Source organism: Lineus longissimus, chromosome 3, assembly GCF_910592395.1.
Source record: "Lineus longissimus chromosome 3, tnLinLong1.2, whole genome shotgun sequence".
In the NCBI taxonomy this organism is placed as follows: Eukaryota; Metazoa; Nemertea; class Pilidiophora; order Heteronemertea; family Lineidae; genus Lineus; species Lineus longissimus.
Genome location: NC_088310.1, coordinates 19,764,470 through 19,783,508, shown reverse-complemented (window position 1 = coordinate 19,783,508; position 19,039 = coordinate 19,764,470). Strand labels below are relative to the sequence as shown.

General features: G+C 43.3%; 1 protein-coding gene across 1 annotated transcript; it reads right to left on the bottom strand.

Moving 5' to 3' along the window:
• Positions 1 to 4,499: 4,499 nt before the first annotated feature.
• On the bottom strand, positions 4,500 to 17,788 carry LOC135485045 (uncharacterized). The gene is made up of 17 exons (XM_064766773.1): positions 17,483 to 17,788; positions 15,007 to 15,191; positions 13,935 to 14,002; positions 12,284 to 12,447; positions 11,850 to 11,947; positions 9,910 to 10,019; positions 9,327 to 9,429; positions 8,960 to 9,046; positions 8,424 to 8,514; positions 8,158 to 8,209; positions 7,794 to 7,903; positions 7,354 to 7,523; positions 7,022 to 7,131; positions 6,687 to 6,828; positions 6,332 to 6,415; positions 5,967 to 6,076; positions 4,500 to 5,647 (listed from the first exon to the last, which is right to left on the bottom strand). Exons 1-17 carry the CDS (start codon positions 17,781 to 17,783, stop codon positions 5,602 to 5,604), a joined length of 2,031 nt encoding a protein of 676 aa, XP_064622843.1. The 5' UTR covers positions 17,784 to 17,788; the 3' UTR covers positions 4,500 to 5,601.
• Between the last annotated feature and the right edge of the window lie 1,251 nt (positions 17,789 to 19,039).

The following is a 19,039-nucleotide window of genomic DNA, read 5'->3' as shown; positions in this document are numbered from 1 at the left end:
CCTGGGTTTCACAAGCTACGGGTGGAGAACAAGGAGAGGTCGTCGCCTGTCTTTCACAACTTGTGGCTGATGTGGCAGGACGAGTAGTCCCTTTGCTTTCAATATCTAACTGGTGTAGTAGGAGAAATAGTCCCCTGGCTTACACAAGCTACGGGTGGAGAAGCAGGACAGGTCGTCGCCTGTCTTTCACAACCTCTGGCTGATGTGGCAGGCCGACAATCCCTTGTCTTCCAACCCCTAACTGGTGTAGTAGGAAAAATAGTCCTCTGGCTTTCACAAGCTACGGGTGGAGAAGCAGGAGAGGTCGTCGCCTTTCTTTCACAACTTGTGGCGGATGTGGCAGGACGAATAGTCCCTTGTCTTCCAATCTTCAACTGGTGTAGTAGGAGAAATAGTCCCGTGGCTTTCACAAGTTACGGGTGGAGAAGCAGGAGAGGTCGTCGCCTGTCTTTCACAACATGTGGCTGATGTGGCAGTACGAATAGTCCCCTGTCTTTTACAACCTGTTACTGGTGTAGCAGGAGAAAAAGTCCCCTTGCTTTCACAAGCTACGGGTGGAAAAGCAGGAGAGGTCGTCGCCTGTCTTTCACAACTTGTGGCTGATGTGGCAGTACGAGTAGTCCCTTGGTTTCCAATCTTTAACTGGTGTAGTAGGAGAAATAGTCCCCTGGCTTTCACAAGCTACGCGTATAGAAGCAGGAGAGGTCGTCGCCTGTCTTTCACAACTTGTGGCCGATGTGGCAGGCCGAGTAAACCCTTTGCTTTCAATATTTAACTGGTGTAGTAGGAGAAATAGTCCCCTGGCTTACACAAGCTACGGGTATAGAAGCAGGAGAGGTTGTCGCCTGTCTTTCACAACTTGTGGCTGATGTGGGAGGACGAGTAGTCCCTTTGCTTTCAATCTTTAACTGGTGTAGTAGGAGAAATAGTCCCCTCGCTTTCACAAGCTATGCGTGGAGAAGCGGGACAGGTCGTTGCCTGTCTTTCACAACTTGTGGCTGATATGGCAGGACGAGTAGTCCCTTGGTTTCTAATCTTTAACTGGTGAAGTAGGAGAAATAGTCCCGTGGCATTCACATGCTGCCGGTGGAGAAGCAGGAGTGGTCGTCGCCTGTCTTTCACAACTTGTGACTGATGTGGCAGGACGACGACTAGTCCCTTGGTTTCCAATCTTTAACTGGTGTAGTAGAAGAAATAGTCCCGTGGCATTCTCATGCTGCGGGTGGAAAAGCAGGAGAGGTCGTCGCCTGTCTTTCACAACTTGTGGCTGATGTGGCAGGACGAGTAGTCCCTTGGCTTCAAATCTTTAACTGGTGTAGTAGGAGAAATAGTCCCCTGGCTTACACAAGCCACGGGTGGAGAAGCAGGAGAGGTCGTCGCCTGTCTTTCACAACTTTTGGCTGATGTGGCAGGACGAGTAGTCCCTTTGCTTCCAATCTTTAACTGGTGTAGTAGGAGAAATAGTCCCCTGGCTTTCACAAGCTATGCGTGGAGAAGCGGGAGAGGTCGTCGCCTGTCTTTCACAACTTGTGGCTGATATGGCAGGACGAGTAGTCCCTTGGTTTCTAATCTTTAACTGGTGAAGTAGGAGAAATAGTCCCGTGGCATTCACATGCTGCGGGTGGAGAAGCAGGAGTGGTCGTCGCCTGTCTTTCACAACTTGTGACTGATGTGGCAGGACGACGACTAGTCCCTTGGTTTCCAATCTTTAACTGGTGTAGTAGGAAAAATAGTCCCGTGGCATTCTCATGCTGCGGGTGGAAAAGCAGGAGAGGTCGTCGCCTGTCTTTCACAACATGTGGCTGATGTGGCAGTACGAATAGTCCCCTGTCTTTTACAACCTGTTACTGGTGTAGCAGGAGAAAAAGTCCCCTGGCTTTCACAAGCTACGGGTGGAAAAGCAGGAGAGGTCGTCGCCTGTCTTTCACAACTTGTGGCTGATGTGGCAGTACGAGTAGTCCCTTGGTTTCCAATCTTTAACTGGTGTAGTAGGAGAAATAGTCCCCTGGCTTTCACAAGCTACGCGTATAGAAGCAGGAGAGGTCGTCGCCTGTCTTTCACAACTTGTGGCCGATGTGGCAGGCCGAGTAAACCCTTTGCTTTCAATATTTAACTGGTGTAGTAGGAGAAATAGTCCCCTGGCTTACACAAGCTACGGGTATAGAAGCAGGAGAGGTTGTCGCCTGTCTTTCACAACTTGTGGCTGATGTGGGAGGACGAGTAGTCCCTTTGCTTCCAATCTTTAACTGGTGTAGTAGGAGAAATAGTCCCCTCGCTTTCACAAGCTATGCGTGGAGAAGCGGGACAGGTCGTCGCCTGTCTTTCACAACTTGTGGCTGATATGGCAGGACGAGTAGTCCCTTGGTTTCTAATCTTTAACTGGTGAAGTAGGAGAAATAGTCCCGTGGCATTCACATGCTGCGGGTGGAGAAGCAGGAGTGGTCGTCGCCTGTCTTTCACAACTTGTGACTGATGTGGCAGGACGACGACTAGTCCCTTGGCTTCCAATCTTTAACTGATGTAGTAGGAGAAATAGTCCTCTGGCATTCACAAGCTACGGGTGGAGAAGCAGGAGAGGTCGTCGCCTGTCTTTCACAACTTGTGGTCGATGCGGCAGGACGAGTAGTCCCTTTGCTTTCAATATCTAACTGGTGTAGTTGGAGAAATAGTCCCCTGGCTTACACAAGCCACGGGTGGAGAAGCAGGACATGTCGTCGCCTGTCTTTCACAATCTGTGGCTGATGTGGCAGGACGAGTAGTCCCTTGTCTTCCAACACATATCTGGTGAAGTAGGAGAAATAGTCTCCTGACTTTCACAAGCTATTGTTGGAGAAGCGGGACAGGTCATCGCCTGTCTTTCACAACTTGTGGCTGATGTGGCAGGACGAGTAGTCCCTTTGCTTTCAATATCTAACAGGTGTAGTAGGAGAAATAGTCCCCTGGCTTACACAAGCTACGGGTGGAGAAGCAGGACAGGTCGTCGCCTGTCTTTCACAACCTCTGGCTGATGTGGCAGGCCGACTAGTCCCTTGTCTTCCAACCCCTAACTGGTGTAGTAGGAGAAATAGTCCCCTGGCTTTCACAAGCTATGCGTGGAGAAGCGGGACAGGTCGTCGCCTGTCTTTCACAACTTGTGGCTGATATGGCAGGACGAGTGGTCCCTTGGTTTCTAATCTTTAACTGGTGAAGTAGGAGAAATAGTCCCGTGGCATTCACATGCTGCGGGTGGAAAAGCAGGAGTGGTCGTCGCCTGTCTTTCACAACTTGTGACTGATGTGGCAGGACGACGACTAGTCCCTTGGTTTCCAATCTTTAACTGGTGTAGTAGGAGAAATAGTCCTGTGGCATTCTCATGCTGCGGGTGGAGAAGCAGGAGTGGTCGTCGCCTGTCTTTCACAACTTGTGACTGATGTGGCAGGACGACGACCAGTCCCTTGGTTTCCAATCTTTAACTGGTGTAGTAGAAGAAATAGTCCCGTGGCATTCTCATGCTGCGGGTGGAAAAGCAGGAGAGGTCGTCGCCTGTCTTTCACAACTTGTGGCTGATATGGCAGGACGAGTAGTCCCTTGGTTTCTAATCTTTAACTGGTGAAGTAGGAGAAATAGTCCCGTGGCATTCACATGCTGCGGGTGGAGAAGCAGGAGAGGTCGTCGCTTGTGGCTGATGTGGCAGGACGAGTAGTCCCTTGGCTTCCAATCTTTAACTGATGTAGTAGGAGAAATAGTCCTCTGGTATTCACAAGCTACGGGTGGAGAAGCAGGAGAGGTTGTCGCCTGTCTTTCACAACTTGTGGTCGATGTGGCAGGACGAGTAGTCCCTTTGCTTTCAATATCTAACTGGTGTAGTTGGAGAAATAGTCCCCTGACTTTCACAAGCTACCATTGGAGAAGCGGGACAGGTCGTCGCCTGTCTTTCACAACTTGTGGCTGATGTGGCAGGACGAGTAGTCCCTTGGTTTCTAATCTTTAACTGGTGTAGTAGGAGAAATAGTCACCTGGCTTTCACAAGCTACGGGTGGAGAAGCAGGAGTGGTTGTCGCCTGTCTTTCACAACTTGTGGCTGATGTGGCAGGACGAGTAGTCCCTTGGTTTCTAATCTTTAACTGGTGTAGTAGGAGAAATAGTCCTCTGGCATTTACAAGCTACGGGTGGAGAAGCAGGAGAGGTCGTCGCCTGTCTTTCACAACTTGTGGGTGATGTGGCAGGACGAGTAGTCCCTTGACTTCCAATCTTTAACTGGTGTAGTAGGAGAAATAGTCCCCTGGCTTACACAAGCTACGGGTGGAGAAGCAGGAGAGGTCGTCGCCTGTCTTTCACAACTTGTGGCTGACGTGGCAGGAGGAGTAGTCCTTTGTCTTCCAACCTTTTACTGGTGTAGTAGGAGAAATAGTCCCCTGTTTTTTTGCAATTTGTGGCCCTGTTGCAGGAGGAAGGGTTGTGAGAAACGGCTCACCTTGATAGAAAATAACAAAGAAATTATGCATTTTGAACAAATTCACTTCATTATACAAATATTTAACAAGTATTACAAAGTACATGTAATACCATTGTTCATCCAACGATCGACAAGCTACCAACATTGACAATGATGACAAGCAAATGGTGATGGAGGAGCCTAGACAGGACTAATATGATGAACCAAGTTCTTGAGATTAATGATAATTTTACACAGCCGTACATACTTTATGCAAGTGCGATTGCAGTACATGGGCACAGGATTATACATTTTTCAATGACACTGGCAAAAGCAACATGTATCTATATTCGCCACGAAATGCTAGGAAGACGGTAGAAAGGCATTTGTTTTAATTTGCACAATGCTGAATGAACAGTTCAGCCTCACAGGAAAAGTTGCAGATACATGTATTGGTTATGTACAATCAAGAACGTTGCAGAGTTGTTTTTTTCCTCACATTCAGGCATAAACTCTGGCTCATTTCAGGACAAATCTGAATCAAACATACACAGTCTGTTTATTATCATGAGATCTAGACAAGCATATGTTAAAATAAGCACCACTCAGCATCAAAAGGAGGATAAAGGTAGGAGTTGAATAGGTTTTTCAATGAAACCCAACCCCCGTTGGACTTCTGGTACACCTATGGTACAACCTATGCTATGGTACACCGGGGAGGACCTCCATACAGGCTACCTTCTTCGGTGCATATCATAGAGACCTGGCCTATATTCCCCCTTTAACATAGCACAAATTTAATGATAAACAGATGTTTATTGGAATTCATGACACATGTTAATTTGTTCTCATAAATCACAGATCTAAATATTCCATTCAATTCATTCTGTTCTCAAGGCTGTCGCTATTTTTACAATGTACATGAGTCCTTTATGGATTTCCTTTACCAAACTGGCTATTTTTACGTGCGTCCTCATTTCAGTTTTGACAAATAATCTTTCCCATACCTCTAACCCTTCCCTGAATACCTTACCCAACCCTCCATTCCTGATTCTTGTTGCTAATAACGACTCACATGAGAGAGTCACGTAAGAATAACCTGGGTTTACACAGCAGCAGAAACATGTATATACATTTCGTTGTGCACAGACCAGAGTCATTGATAGTCATCAGACAGCCTGGGATTCTCATAAAGGAGCAATGGCTTGGTTAGCCTCTAACTGGTCCAGGTACCTGAAATGAGGATAGAATGATAAGTCAGATAACTACATTTCTGGTCATTGCATAAAAGGCATTTGATTACCTTTTTGATCATCTAGTCATGTATGGGCTTAAGATTGCAGCAATGAAGACCAGAGCCCATTTGTAGTGGCGTGAAAGTTCTTTACTACATGGGCAGAACCAGGATTGTACCTTCAAATTCAATTGGAAGACATTTTCGAAGTTCTATTAATTTCCCTGTCAAAATCAAGAAATAATACAAACAGAGGAAGGGTTTTGTCTACCATCCCCCAGCCCATTCAAATTTACTCCTATGATTAACTGAGCTTACCTTGGATTGTACTGTTCTACGCGTCCTCTCATGATATTTGCCCCCAGAAACGAACTCAGTTGATTCAAACATTGACTACTAGCACTTGAAGTCAGTGCGTTATCACAAGACTGCAAAAAGAAAATTACTTTTCAATGTACATTTGTGGGTTTCTGAAAGCCAAAAAGTTGGGTTAAGGGGATTGTCCAATCAAAAGTGCTGAGTTCTGCATTCCACTTTGCTCATCAGAATTTTGATTCTAGGAAAATGGGTGAAAGCTGTACTCTGTTCTGGGAATCATTTGCGGCTATGAGTATACTATTTGTTGAATTCACAACCTTACAAGCTTACTGAGGAAAATGCGTCAAAAATTACAAAATACTCACCAAACTATAAAATATGGCATCAAAAAACAGCTCCACATACATCTTAAAGGGTCGCTTGCCAAGACTTTTGGCAATCACAGGGAGCTGGAACGAAAGATTGAAATTTAAACCAATCCTCTCACGGTACATCCTCACATATCAGTGTCAAGTGCATGCTCCTTCTCTGCCCGCATCACGTGGTGAATGGCCCTGAAGCTCAGGATGCTGTTGGTCTTAAGTCTTTCTGGCTACACTAATTATTTCCTCTTGTCTGGTGGCAATTTATGTTAATAATACATTCTAACAAGGCTGTGAAAAGCTAATACCTTATGCTTAATCTGTTAGAGCAAATTTGAAATTTGTCCATTTCACTCACCTGTTTACAAAGTGACTCTAGAAAATGCACATGGTTTGTATAGTGCTGGTGCGCTGTGGCTTTGGCTAGGAGGGGTAAATGTTTGGACACATTCTGCACTTCTGATGGGAGGGAGGAGAGCTCAGCCAGGAGGTAGACACAGCTGTAAAATGGAAATTAGTGGTGCTCAAAATAATATTATTTGTAAATCAAGGGAAGGAACAGAATGCACATATACATGTACATGATATATATTGTTAATTTGCTATCACTGAGAAATTCCTCTTTAGTGGAAGCAAAATCTTTTTGTGCAGAACTTACGGCTGCAACTTTTATTGGGTCTACAGTATACTTACCCATCAGCAAGTTCCCACGGCTCTGACGGCCTCCTGAACATATGATCCATACATCCACCTTCTCTTTTACCTCGATTCATCTTTGGAGCTAACGAACCACAGGAGTACATCTACAAGACAATTAATGAGTAATATGTTACAACACCATCATATGTTTTATGATTGAGTTACGTTGGGTAAAATTATTTTTACCAGTACACAGCATATTCCTATAACCAAGGGCAGGCAGTTCTTCATGATGCTTACACTTTCGTTGAACCTGCCCAGGCTAAAATGGGCCATGTTCGATGTTCGATGTCATTAATTCAGCTTTCAAACAAGTGATTCCTTACCGTTTGATTTGAATGCAAGTCCACGTCATTATCCCTGGCCTTCTTGACCACGCCAAACACAGCCGGGTTCTTGTCTAGACCACCGTACTTATCAGAATCCTTGGCTTGTTTTTCAACACCGCTGAAGCCTTCGATCACCTTTTCGTAAACCTTAGAGGTAGCTTCTGACCCTACACATGAGTTAAAGAAGTTTTTCAGAGCAGTACACAGATCAGGTCTTAATATGAATCTGGTAAGTTGTGGCAGCACTTCTCTCAATCAGTTTCCACTTCAGGGATATTGGGGAAATTATACTGCTGTCACAGGCATTTGATTAATTTCTATGCGAGTTATTGGCTTGGCAATTGTACCTGACCACAATGCCTGTGAAACCAGCCTACTGGAATGAGTTTGAAATAAAGTGGAATTGTTCGTACAAGCGATGGAAGGAATGCACTTACCGTAAGCTTTGCATACATTAGCTAATGCCACTGCACCGCCTTGCCGCACTGATGGAATGTTGTCTTGAAGATTCTCGAAGAAAAGTGGGTACATTGTGTCCATCATACCCCTGGAACAAAAGAGGCCATGTTTCAATTGATATGGTTTTTAGGCAAGTTACTTACATTCACCAGTATCAGTACCAAATGGAGGTTAGCAAGTTAGTTTTTAACCACCAGAAATCAACTCTCCGCTGTTTATTGGCAAAGATTATCAAACATTTTTAGAAATTCCCTCCTCCAGGATTCTTTAGGGAACATTTTTAGATTTTGAACGTCTAGGAATCCATGAATTCTCAATCAATTGGAAATCAATTAAACCTACCTTGCCTCCTCTGGAAAACACAGGATGAAGTTTCCACATGCCACACAGGATGCTGAAGATAAAAGAGAATTTACTTTATCACATTCTGGAAACCTAAGGTACTGGTTGGCTCACCAAACACCACGAGCACAGAGCCAAGACATAGACCAAAACCTGCCTAGTGACAAATCCACCCCAGAAGTCTTTGGTGAGACAACCAAAAGTGACAGTGAGGTATCAATTTCTATTCTGAAACACCTCAAAATAAAGACAAAAAATGAACTCACCATCTCTGACTGGCCAGCTGTCATCTTTGAAGCAGACAATGAGGGCATCTAACAATGAGGGTACATAGGGGCGAACAACATCACAATCAATCTGCAAGAAAAACAGCGAGTTTACTTTAAAGACCAGTCATGCAACGTTTAATTTTCTAGACTCTCTTTTCCCCAAATTTCTTGCATTGCCCTTCACATTACAAGTGACTGGTCCTCTCCCCTCTAGCATTTTGAGTAGATCTATGATTGCCCTTGGCGTGACATGGCCCATCAGTAGTTGTTTCTTTTTCTTCCTTGGTTGGTCCCGGAATTGATTTTTGCCTCCTTGGCTCAATACAATGTCTCTATCCAGGAGTTAACAGCTCAAACCAAGATGGTGCTTGCTCTGTTGGCAAGGCCCAGCCCTCCTCCCAACGTCTGGTAGAGTTATAATTTCATTTCGTCACGTCCTATCTTCGTTGCTATCTTTGACCCCACTGTACGGATGTCAATTTCAAAGAATTATGTTGTGGCCAGCTTGAATGGTTTGATTGGGACATGTTTACCTTTGACCCGAGCTCTGCTATACAAGCACAGGCTGCTTCCCTCACAGCGTGGTTATCTGCCTCTGTTTGCGATATGTAGTACTCAACCTAGAAGGACAAAAATACCAAATAAGATTTCTCCTGCATTTAATGCCCCTGTTGACAGTCAGCTTGCAACTCAATATTTCATCAAGATATGACCAAAGATGAAACAAGCCAGCACTAATATTGTCCCCATATGCTCCTGAGGAAAGAAATCACCTGCCATGGTCACAATACTGCCCAAATCCCCGATGATAAGGATGAAACCGCAGGTGACACTGAGCAAGCAGTTATATTGTCATGAATGATTGAGCAAGCAGTAATATTGATTGAATAGCTTTCCTACCACTGATTGGATGTGCTGTTCCACCAAATGCCTGCCCTCCCCACCAGTGATCTGTCTCCAAGTTTCTTGGGAGTAAATTCTCACTCCTTCTGCAACATAGTACCTGGAAGGGGAAAACATTCGATGATTTGATACCGACTGAGTCTCAAAATCCCCACTTTGATGCGTACATACTTTATGGATAGTCCATAACACTACCTATGAGTATGACAGGTGGTGTAATATGACAAGATAATGACTTCATTTATCCGATAACAACTCTTCACACTTTCTGTTGATTGACTTTGTCAGACTAATGTATCATGTTCCATCTGTTGGGGACATTTATCTGCGTGTAAGGATGGTTTCTAAGTCTCCATGTAAAAAAGCCTCAGAATATCTTTTTCCAAGATGAGTAATCACAGGATGCGTAACGTTCTCCTTAATTAGATTTCATACATGTAAGAGGAGTAATTTGGTATTCCCGTGATAGCCTTATCATAAGATGATCAGCTTGGCTAGCCTTTTTGATTATGGTTATTATGATCTCAACAAGGAAGCTAAAGTAATTTAAAAAGATGTCTTTCTGATTGCGATACCGTACCTATTGAGACACATTCTTGGCAATAAATCTGCATAGAACTTGGCTCTTGATCCATCATCGGGTAAACTCTGCAGGAACTTCCTGGTCGCGACCGAGGCAGCTAATCGAACCTGAAATTTGAAAACGTCTTTTATGCCTTTGATGATTTTACCAGTGAGATTTCATACAAAACTTTGACTTAAAGCATGAATAAAGTGAGATCAAATATTCTCACAAAGGCCAATTATACAGTCTTTGACAACTGTGAATAAGGTATTGCCTAGAATAGGACCTCTCAGTCTCATTTCTTCCCTAAAGTAAAATGCCATGGCCTTTTGCTTAAGACCCTTCCTCAATGCCTGCCTTTGAATCCAAGGAACCTCAATTACCAAGCTCAGGGGGTGCAAATGAACCATAGTTTACCTCCGTATTAAATGTCTATGTTGACTTTGTTCTATATACTTCCGTGTTAATAGTCTATGTTGACCTTTGATTGACCAAGGAAGACCCTTAATCTGACACCGCTGTAGGCTAAAAGACAGAGCCAGGCTATAAGACCAGACAACACTTCCAAGAACCATATCTATTGCAGACAAGAGAATAAATAATTGATGACCATATGTAAAAGACGTGAGGCTTAATTACCCAATGTACTGTAATGTCATCGGGTGAGATCATGAGTTCTGCATGGCAAAGCTGTGCGGTAGGCTTGCCTCACAATTGGCATTGCACTTAATATCTGTGTTTGTCAATAATATTGTTTTCATCAATGGTAACTTGTTATTGATTTAGTCTCTCATGACATTTTTTTCTATCACAACATTTCGAACTGCTCCTCGGATTGTTCTCAAGTGAATATTTCTCCCTTCCAGGCAGAACATCTTCATGCATAGTACAAATCTGAGCCAGGTGGTCCATGACTGATCCGAGTCTAAATAATCAACCGTTACATGTACATCTCGCCAGTAGGCACTACTTGGACTGCTTGTATGGCAAATTGTTTTGTCGATCAGACGTTGCTCCTTTTGAAGGATAAGCCAATCAAAAGGCAACTCCCTGTATTCTAAAATTACCCCTATTTGGACATCAATCAGCCTTTGAAGTTGGATAAATAGAACAGACAAGAAATATTGAGTACGATGGAGGCATTCTTAAGAGGGCATGAGCCGTGCCCAGACTTTCATAAGACGACAAAATGGATTTCTCACTAAAGCGCCCCAAAATAAGTACGCTATGTGATCTGCGATGCAACAATATCAATGATCATTCATGCATGAGCATTATCCGCTGGCCTTAGGTCTCTGCCGGACAATGACTTTAGCTGAAATGTTTTGTAGGCGAACTGTCTTGTTCCCGAAAGCATCGCAGACTGCTGTCCTCTATTTTCTGTGGGAGGCAGGAAGAATTACAAGATTCACAAACTGAAAGCTTATCTGAGGGTCAGTAGGGCAAAGGTTGATAATAACGACCCCACATGAAATGTGTTTTATGGGGGTCTGCCCGACATAAGCTAGCAATGACAAATAAACATACTGACTTCCACCACCAAGTTTATTGCTTGTTTAGACCTACAGATCCGTTAGGAGCATCTCTCCATGAAATAGACATGTTCTCATTAAAGTAGCAGTACCGGATAACCTTTGCTTCAAGCCCAACATCAATCACTCTTTGTCAGGGGCTCATGTTACAGTTTATGTCTCCAACACGAAGATCTGACACGATAAGGTCTTTACGTGGAAAAGGTGCCGAGAGTGCTGACACTGATGTAAGAGACACTCACCATGCTTATTGATCGTTCAGACACCAATATCTGATGAAGTCAGATATTGTACATTACATGTACCGTATCTGGCAACTATAATTTTCCTCCAAGTCATCAGTCAACTGCCCTGGACGTGTTGAGACCACAGAGCATTTTGGAGGAAGATGACCATCCAAGGGCAATAAATGTTTCTTCTTACCTGACTCCAGTTATCCGATAAACCTTTCGCGAGTTCTTCAGAGAACTTCTCCCCATGACGATACACTGCATTGTCTTCCTTTAAAATGGACGCATCCTCTGCAACATATGAGACGGACATGACGTTGGTACCTGTCAATAAATGGGGTATTGGGTACTCGACCAAGCACGGTTATGCCAATAACTATGGTCATGTTAGTAAGCAATATCAGTTGACAATATTTGGTATGGTACATTTGTAGCTGGAGGTTCATGGTGTACGGTAAGGACTTTAGGATGATTAATGAAACCCTCATCTGCCTACTCTTACATGACTGTCTAGAAATGAAATTGGTAGCTTGCATCTTTTCCCTCTTATGCTTTTTTTACGATGTCAAGAAGGGCTCTCATTTGAACCTTTAAGGAATGAGTGCAGAGTGAGACCAGACTACTCACCATTTTCAGCAGCACAGCCCACGATTGCGCCACAGACCTGGAATCCCGTCTCACGCACAAACCTGTTGGTGTGCGCCAGGGCCGAGAATATGAGATCTAGGAGCTCTTGGTCGATATGACGATTGAACCCTTGGCCACATCCCTCGACTACAAACTGCAGGCACCTGAAGAAAAAAATGCTTGAAAAATACATATTTGAAGAAAATGTACTTTCAAAGCAACTCTGCATCGACACATTCTGCTAGTCTAATTTTAATGATGCGTTACTGTCTCATCATCTGATACTAACAGTGTAAGATTTGTACTGAAGGGGTTAACATCATTTCTATCAGGGGAAACATCTGCTGATTACTTTCAAGCAGATTTGTTTTCTTCTTTATTGAATTTCTCCCTCGGCAAATCCCCTTCTCCCTGAGGAACCCAATTCTTGTGTGCTTATAAACAGCGGATCGGGCATGGGAGCTGTACAGCAGCGCTAGTGTAATCACAGCTCAATTTTATCTTTTGATCTTCTCAAGGAGTGAGGAAAATTTACTACTTCAATATGTTAGTTCTTCTCAAACTTTTCATGCTACATGTTTTCACCCCGGGTCGGACTATATCTCACCCAGATAACATGACGCTATCGTCCATTGCAAGTGCCGTCTCATTAACGGTGTTAAATCACTTATCTCAGAAACTACAGAACACATCTAGCTTCCCGGCTAATTTACTTTACGCTCAAGACACACAGTAAGGGAAGATGGTACAATCATAGACACGGAAAAAATTATACCCAGCGTGCATACGCTACCAGCTCTTTTCAGCACTGTCGGGGCGATAATTGTACTAGGGCTATTATTGCGCCACTTTACCTTATACAAGGCACGCAAGTTCAAGGTTTATTTGGTTGACGGGACACGATATGACAGGTGCTAATCAATTTTCCATTTCATAACGTGTTCATGAAGAACGGCAACTCAAAGCCTTGGGCATGTTGGGTGCAGAGAAGTCTTTCTATTGGTGACTTTTAATATTGAGCTGCTTGTCGAGTCAGGTAAGCTACGCGTAAACCGCAGCTTTTTGAGGTGACCTCCGACTTTTCAATATGTTCTGCCGAGCAGGAGGAAGCTGGTAATGAAATGGACATGGCAGGGCAAATGGACATAGCATGACAATCGGATTTCCTCCGCAATCACGCCAACGGATGGCAAGGAAACAATTTGAAGAGTACTGTAAACTGCCAACATTTTGCACCAATTTTCATTTTGGTTTTTCAAATCAAAAACACGATAATCATAATAATATTTTGGCGATTTTTATCATCGTGATTTGATATTACTTCTTAAAGAAAAGCTGTACAGTAAACCTCCCTTAGCTGACATCTCTGTTCGCAGGACACCCTCTTCATTGAGGATGCTAGTTTGGTCCCAATTGGTTGTTTCTATTCAATCGGAACTCTCTAATCAGGATCCCTCTTTATCAAGGTCAGCACTTCATTTAAAGAACAGTCCCAAGGATGTCCTTAATGGAGTATTTTTGGTCCCAAAGTGGTTGTTTCCATTCAATTTGACCTCTCTAATTACACTCCACAATAGTCAGTCCAAAGGGCGTCCTTAATAAAGAGGTTTCTGCAATATTTCAAAATCAGAGGATGTAAGGATTGACTCACTTCATCCAAGTCTCTAGAGATTTCCACCCCGCGGTGTCATGGAAGATATCCTCAGCCAATGCAGCTCTCTGCAATGAGAAAACATCATATGGTCATAGCAACAGCATCATGACAAACGAGTCTTTGAGATGGCATTGCCTGTCGACTGCTCACTCTCTTGCAGCTGATATTCCTTCTCATATGCAGTTTGACTGGGGGTTTGTTACCAGAGAAGACCGCGATTCCCCAGGGTTTACCAGGCAAAGCTAATTCAATCTCCTCAGTGTATATCCTGGCAGCTGATCTCTTGTCACCAGGCCAGTCTCCGGAGCAAGGAGACAACCCGTAGGAAAATCAACTCAAGCAAGGAGTGGCATAATAATGCGCAAAATAATCTCCGGTTTATCAGAAAAGAAGACTGTATTTGGAAATTACCATAGCAACTGCAGAATGATGCAAGAGTTTTTGTCTTATAAAGGTGTAGACAAGCTGACAATGTGTTTCAAGTCCAGGCACAAGTTACTTTACAAGAAAACAGCTCAGCTATGGAGATGTCATGACGATTACTCTTTGACTTTAGGGCTGAGGGATTGTGTATTTATTTTTCCCAAAAGTTTTGCCATATCATGAAATAAGCTTGAAAGGAAGTCAATCAAACCAACAGCTCCTGACCGGAAACCACATCGAGGAACCCCTCCATCAACAACCTGTCACATCTCCAGCTGTGATTAGTGTCGCTAATCTGCTACATGCATCCTCATGACTTCTGACATGACAACAAACCAAGCTAACCCCAAGAGGAGGAAAAAAAATCATTACAGATTATAGATAGGGGAAACAGGCAACTAATTGCAGGTTATGTTTATGTCTTGTGGTAAAGAGGAGTGGGAGAACTGGTTGAGGAAACAACAAGAGGTCCAAGGACCGGATGCTCAGCTGGATCTAGCTGTGGTGATGGCTTTCGGCAGAATTCAGTCAATTTCTGGGTTACAATATCTCAGAGATTTACATCTCATTTTATGTGTCTTGATAGTCATTTATGGCAACTGCATGGCTCAGTGTGACTGAAAACAAACTGAAACTAAATCTTTACCTTTTCCTCTGAGTTGGATCGAACCAACTTCTTGACAAGTCTTTCTGTGTCCTGCTGCTCCTCGAGACTAGCCTCAGTTTGGGGACGGCGCTCGAGGTTCACACGAATACCATTCAAAATGGCTTTCTTGGTATTGGCATATATTTCGTCACCATTTCTTTTACACAGGGCACCAAGGGTTTCACCTAAAAGATACAATGAAAGAGAAACTTATGGATGGGGAGCACAGCCCCACAGTGGAAGAAGAGAGTTCCACTTGTGAAAGGAAGGTCATGGATTCGAGGCCATGAACTTTCTACAGAAAGTTTTTTGGTTACATACATGTAGGCTCTTGTTGGGGAATAAACTAAAAGAGCTTTGAGACGGTCTCACAATGTCGACCCACAGTATTATAAGAGTTTTTGCATGCAACTGGGCACCAATTGGATTGATTGGTGTTGTGACTGTCATCAAATGGAAAAAACAAAACAAATATTTGTCACACAAAGGGTTAAAGAATACATTACACTCCTCACAAAAACAACAAACAACAAACAAACGCTGCATTTTCTTACATAGCTAATCACAATTAGCTGCAAAAAAATCAGGGCAAGCCTTGTCAGACTGTCTTGTCCAATCAGTCATTTCTAGCGAATGCCATTTACTCATCCCAGTGATGAAAACACTGATAACATTAGAATAGATCCAGGCTGATTCCAGGGATGGAATGCACTTTTATGCTCACACGATCCAGGAACCTTTAATCTTGAAGCTATTAACTGCACCTTTGTGTTTTTATTTTCATGCAGTCACTAGTATCAGGGAAATAACATAATACTATCAATTATCAATTGAAACTCCCACACATGAGGGATTTCTCACCCCTTTAAAAGAGGGTTAAGATTTTTTTTAATAAACATGCAAGGAATCTTGAAACTAAATCTGAAACTGCCCCTTTTTAACTTTTCTTAGTCAATACAGCAGTTATTTGCTACATATGAAAACACAACTAGAAACATGATTTTAAAATTTTTCTAAATGCATAGAATATCATCAGGCAATTTCAACATATTTTTAGACAATTTCCTTTTGACAAACTGAGCTCAGCTCGTTTTACAACTCTGAAATCCATTTTGCATATTTCTTATCAAAGACGACAGAGGCTACGAATAGGAATGAATGTAGCTGGGAAAGTGCATTGTAACATCCCTGGATATTGATTTAACGGAAGTAGGTTCTGGGAACTGATGGCTGTAGATGACCAGATTCCCATTAACACTTTCTTTGAGCATTCATAATTAACAGAACTTCTCAAGCAGCACTTATTGGCCAAGATGCTCATGATATTGTAGTTATACAATCTAGAACGGCTGGTCTGGTCTGGACTCAACACTCTCCAAACCATAAATTTCTCAAGTCGTGAATATGATTTGTGTATGATTTTGCATTGACAGCGTTCCAAATTGATGTGTATTCACAGTCATGACTGCGATCAGGACTGTATTCAGAGAGGGGGTCAAGTGCCCCCCCCCCCCCCCCCAACATACATTTGATGGAAATATGGCAAAAAAAGGTGTTCAGCCCCCCCCCCCCCCAAGAGACGTTTGCATCCTCACCAGCCAGACCTGCAATCCTCCCGAAGTCCCAATCAATGATGCTCATCTAGCCAACTGAATTAGTTCCTCCAGACCACCTGCCCATAGTTGACATGTTTGATCAGACTGGCTAGTGGAAGTGGATGTTGGAGTGGCGAAGTGGAAACATAATCGGCTGTGACCACTCAGGTCCCGGGTTTGATTCCCGGTCAATCCGTTACACTCATGTGATAGAGAGGACGACTCTTGACAGCTTAGGTTTCCCTGGAGTCTCCGGTTTCCTCCTACCTATATAACTGTAACAATTTCATAATAGAGCTAATAATATACTAGTTGACGCTCAGCTATCAACTCAATCTTTTTTAAAGGAGGCTTTGAATTGCTAATTTACTTTTTAGGGCCCTATGGCTATAGTATAGAAATACTACATGTAGCCCCCCCCCCCCCCACCTCTCTTTCAGTATTAGGCTTTTAACCTCAAAGTTTATTCTATTTCTAATGTCTCCTACCTGGAGAAGGTATACCCTCCTTTAGGATCAACAATTTTATGTCCAGTCCTCCTTGGGCTTATCAAGGATACTGAACAAAGGAAAATTAAACATACATAGTCAAATACATCATCATGTCACTTGCTAAAAAAGTGATATTTGACAGTTCAACGCAATGATGGGCCCAGTGGAACACAGGAATATGATGTAGGTGGCTCATAATGACCGAGTGGCTCCGACTGAATCAGTCATTTAAGAAGTTTACTGTGTTCAGTGAAGTGAAGTGACTTGCCCAAGGATGAGGTTGCGCAACACATGCAGTGACCCTTTAGTCCTTGGCAAATGGATCACAAATCCAGGCTGAAAAATGTATGTTCTTTATCATGTGTGTACAAACAATTAGATGAAACTCACCAGCTGCCATGCGAATTCTGTACTCATTATCCTCAAGGAGCCTCACTGCAAAGGGCAGAATCTTGACAGCAAAATCTTCAGTTGAGTGCTCGTGAACCAAAACCAGTTTTGCAGAGCCCAGCGCTCCAATCGTTGTTTCCCACGGCGCCGAGTCATCTTGGAGTAAAGCAAAGATTCTATCTTCAAGCTCTGTCAAACCTTGAACTTCTACATCCTTTAGGACGCGTTGAAGTTGTACTAAACCGCGATCACGTTCGATTTTTGCAGAGCTGCAAAGTAGTTTGAAAATTTCGTCCGCCATGCTTTTTGTTTACGGAGACACGTTGTTGTCGCTACACACTGATAAACTCGAGTGAGTCATTCTGTGCTACCGCGCAGCTCACCCGAAGACAATTACGAAGACTAACGATCGATTTCAACACTATTTTATACACGCCCCTTTGGCCTGCCTGCTAAGTCACGGCATTGTAAATTTCCTTAGAGTAACAAGAGAGACTGTTTGAGTCCCAAGTATTTATTTCATGACAACCACCCCGACTATAGAGCTCCAAACCTTCTCGTCTCCTCTTGTCTCCCTCGAAGACGACAGTTTCAGTTTTTCACCTCAACGGCAGACTGCGACACTGATGAAATATGGTATTCTGATCTCGTCCAATAATTAATCAAGCCTAGTCTTAATCAATTCTTGCATCTTTTTATTCTTTAATCTTTATGTTCGCCTACTTTAACTTACTTTAACAGAAACGCCAGGTTAAATTAGTGAACATCGGCGAAACCTCGATGCAGTCTATAGTTTCCCCATAACATTTTAATTTGGAAAAAAAGGTGCTGACTGATTTTAGATAGTCAATTTCTACATCGGGCTATTGAAAGTAAGGAGCCATCCCGTCGTAACCAGCAGGTCGACTGACGCCAGAATTCCCACGCGACTGATCCATTTGTCATTTGTCTCTCATCATCTACTTCACCCTAGCCCATCTGTTCCCTGCCAGCCTCCGCCTCGAGTACCATTTCCCAAAACATTTGACCCTCAAAACAGATCAACAAATCAATTGAAATTACCCGCGGTGATTTAGTGCGAAAATTTAAACATAAAGAGTCAAACCTCTTAATTTTCACGGTGTTGTTAGCATGGTGAATGAACCTATTGATGGATTCCTGGTCACAATCTGGCGTAAGGTACCTGTCTGGACCACAGGTCTTGAGAAGGGCGCTCTGTCCCCACTCAAGAGACCAGGCCCCAGGTCTCGCATCACGGCGGGAGACTGGCGTATTGTTCATGCCACCAGCAACCCATTAACGGTTAGGAACGACCCTCGACTTCAGTGTCATGACACTATAGGGGTTATACCTTGAAAACATAATAAAGCTAATTTTCATTTTGTGTAACGAGGAATTGTTTATTAAGGATTTTCGAACCGTGCAATTAAAAAGTCAATTATCAAAATCCTTAAAATATAAAGAGGTTGTAATTTTGATGACATGAACTGTGACCCGAGGCGAAATCGTCTTCCCTTGCAATACACACAAAAACTTGTCTCGCTGTCCCTTTCGAGA

What these genes read in the sequence shown, in the direction of transcription:
- LOC135485045 (XM_064766773.1), bottom strand. Translation starts at nt 17,783, where the DNA reads ATGGCGGACGAAATTTTCAAACTACTTTGCAGCTCTGCAAAAATCGAA. An exon ending in CAGAATTCGCATGGCAGCTG is followed by an intron (nt 15,192 to 17,482) that starts GTGAGTTTCATC and finishes TGTATCTTTTAG; the next exon opens with GTGAAACCCTTGGTGCCCTG. An exon ending in ATGCCATATTTTATAGTTTG is followed by an intron (nt 6,077 to 6,331) that starts GTGAGTATTTTG and finishes TTCTTTTTGCAG; the next exon opens with TCTTGTGATAACGCACTGAC.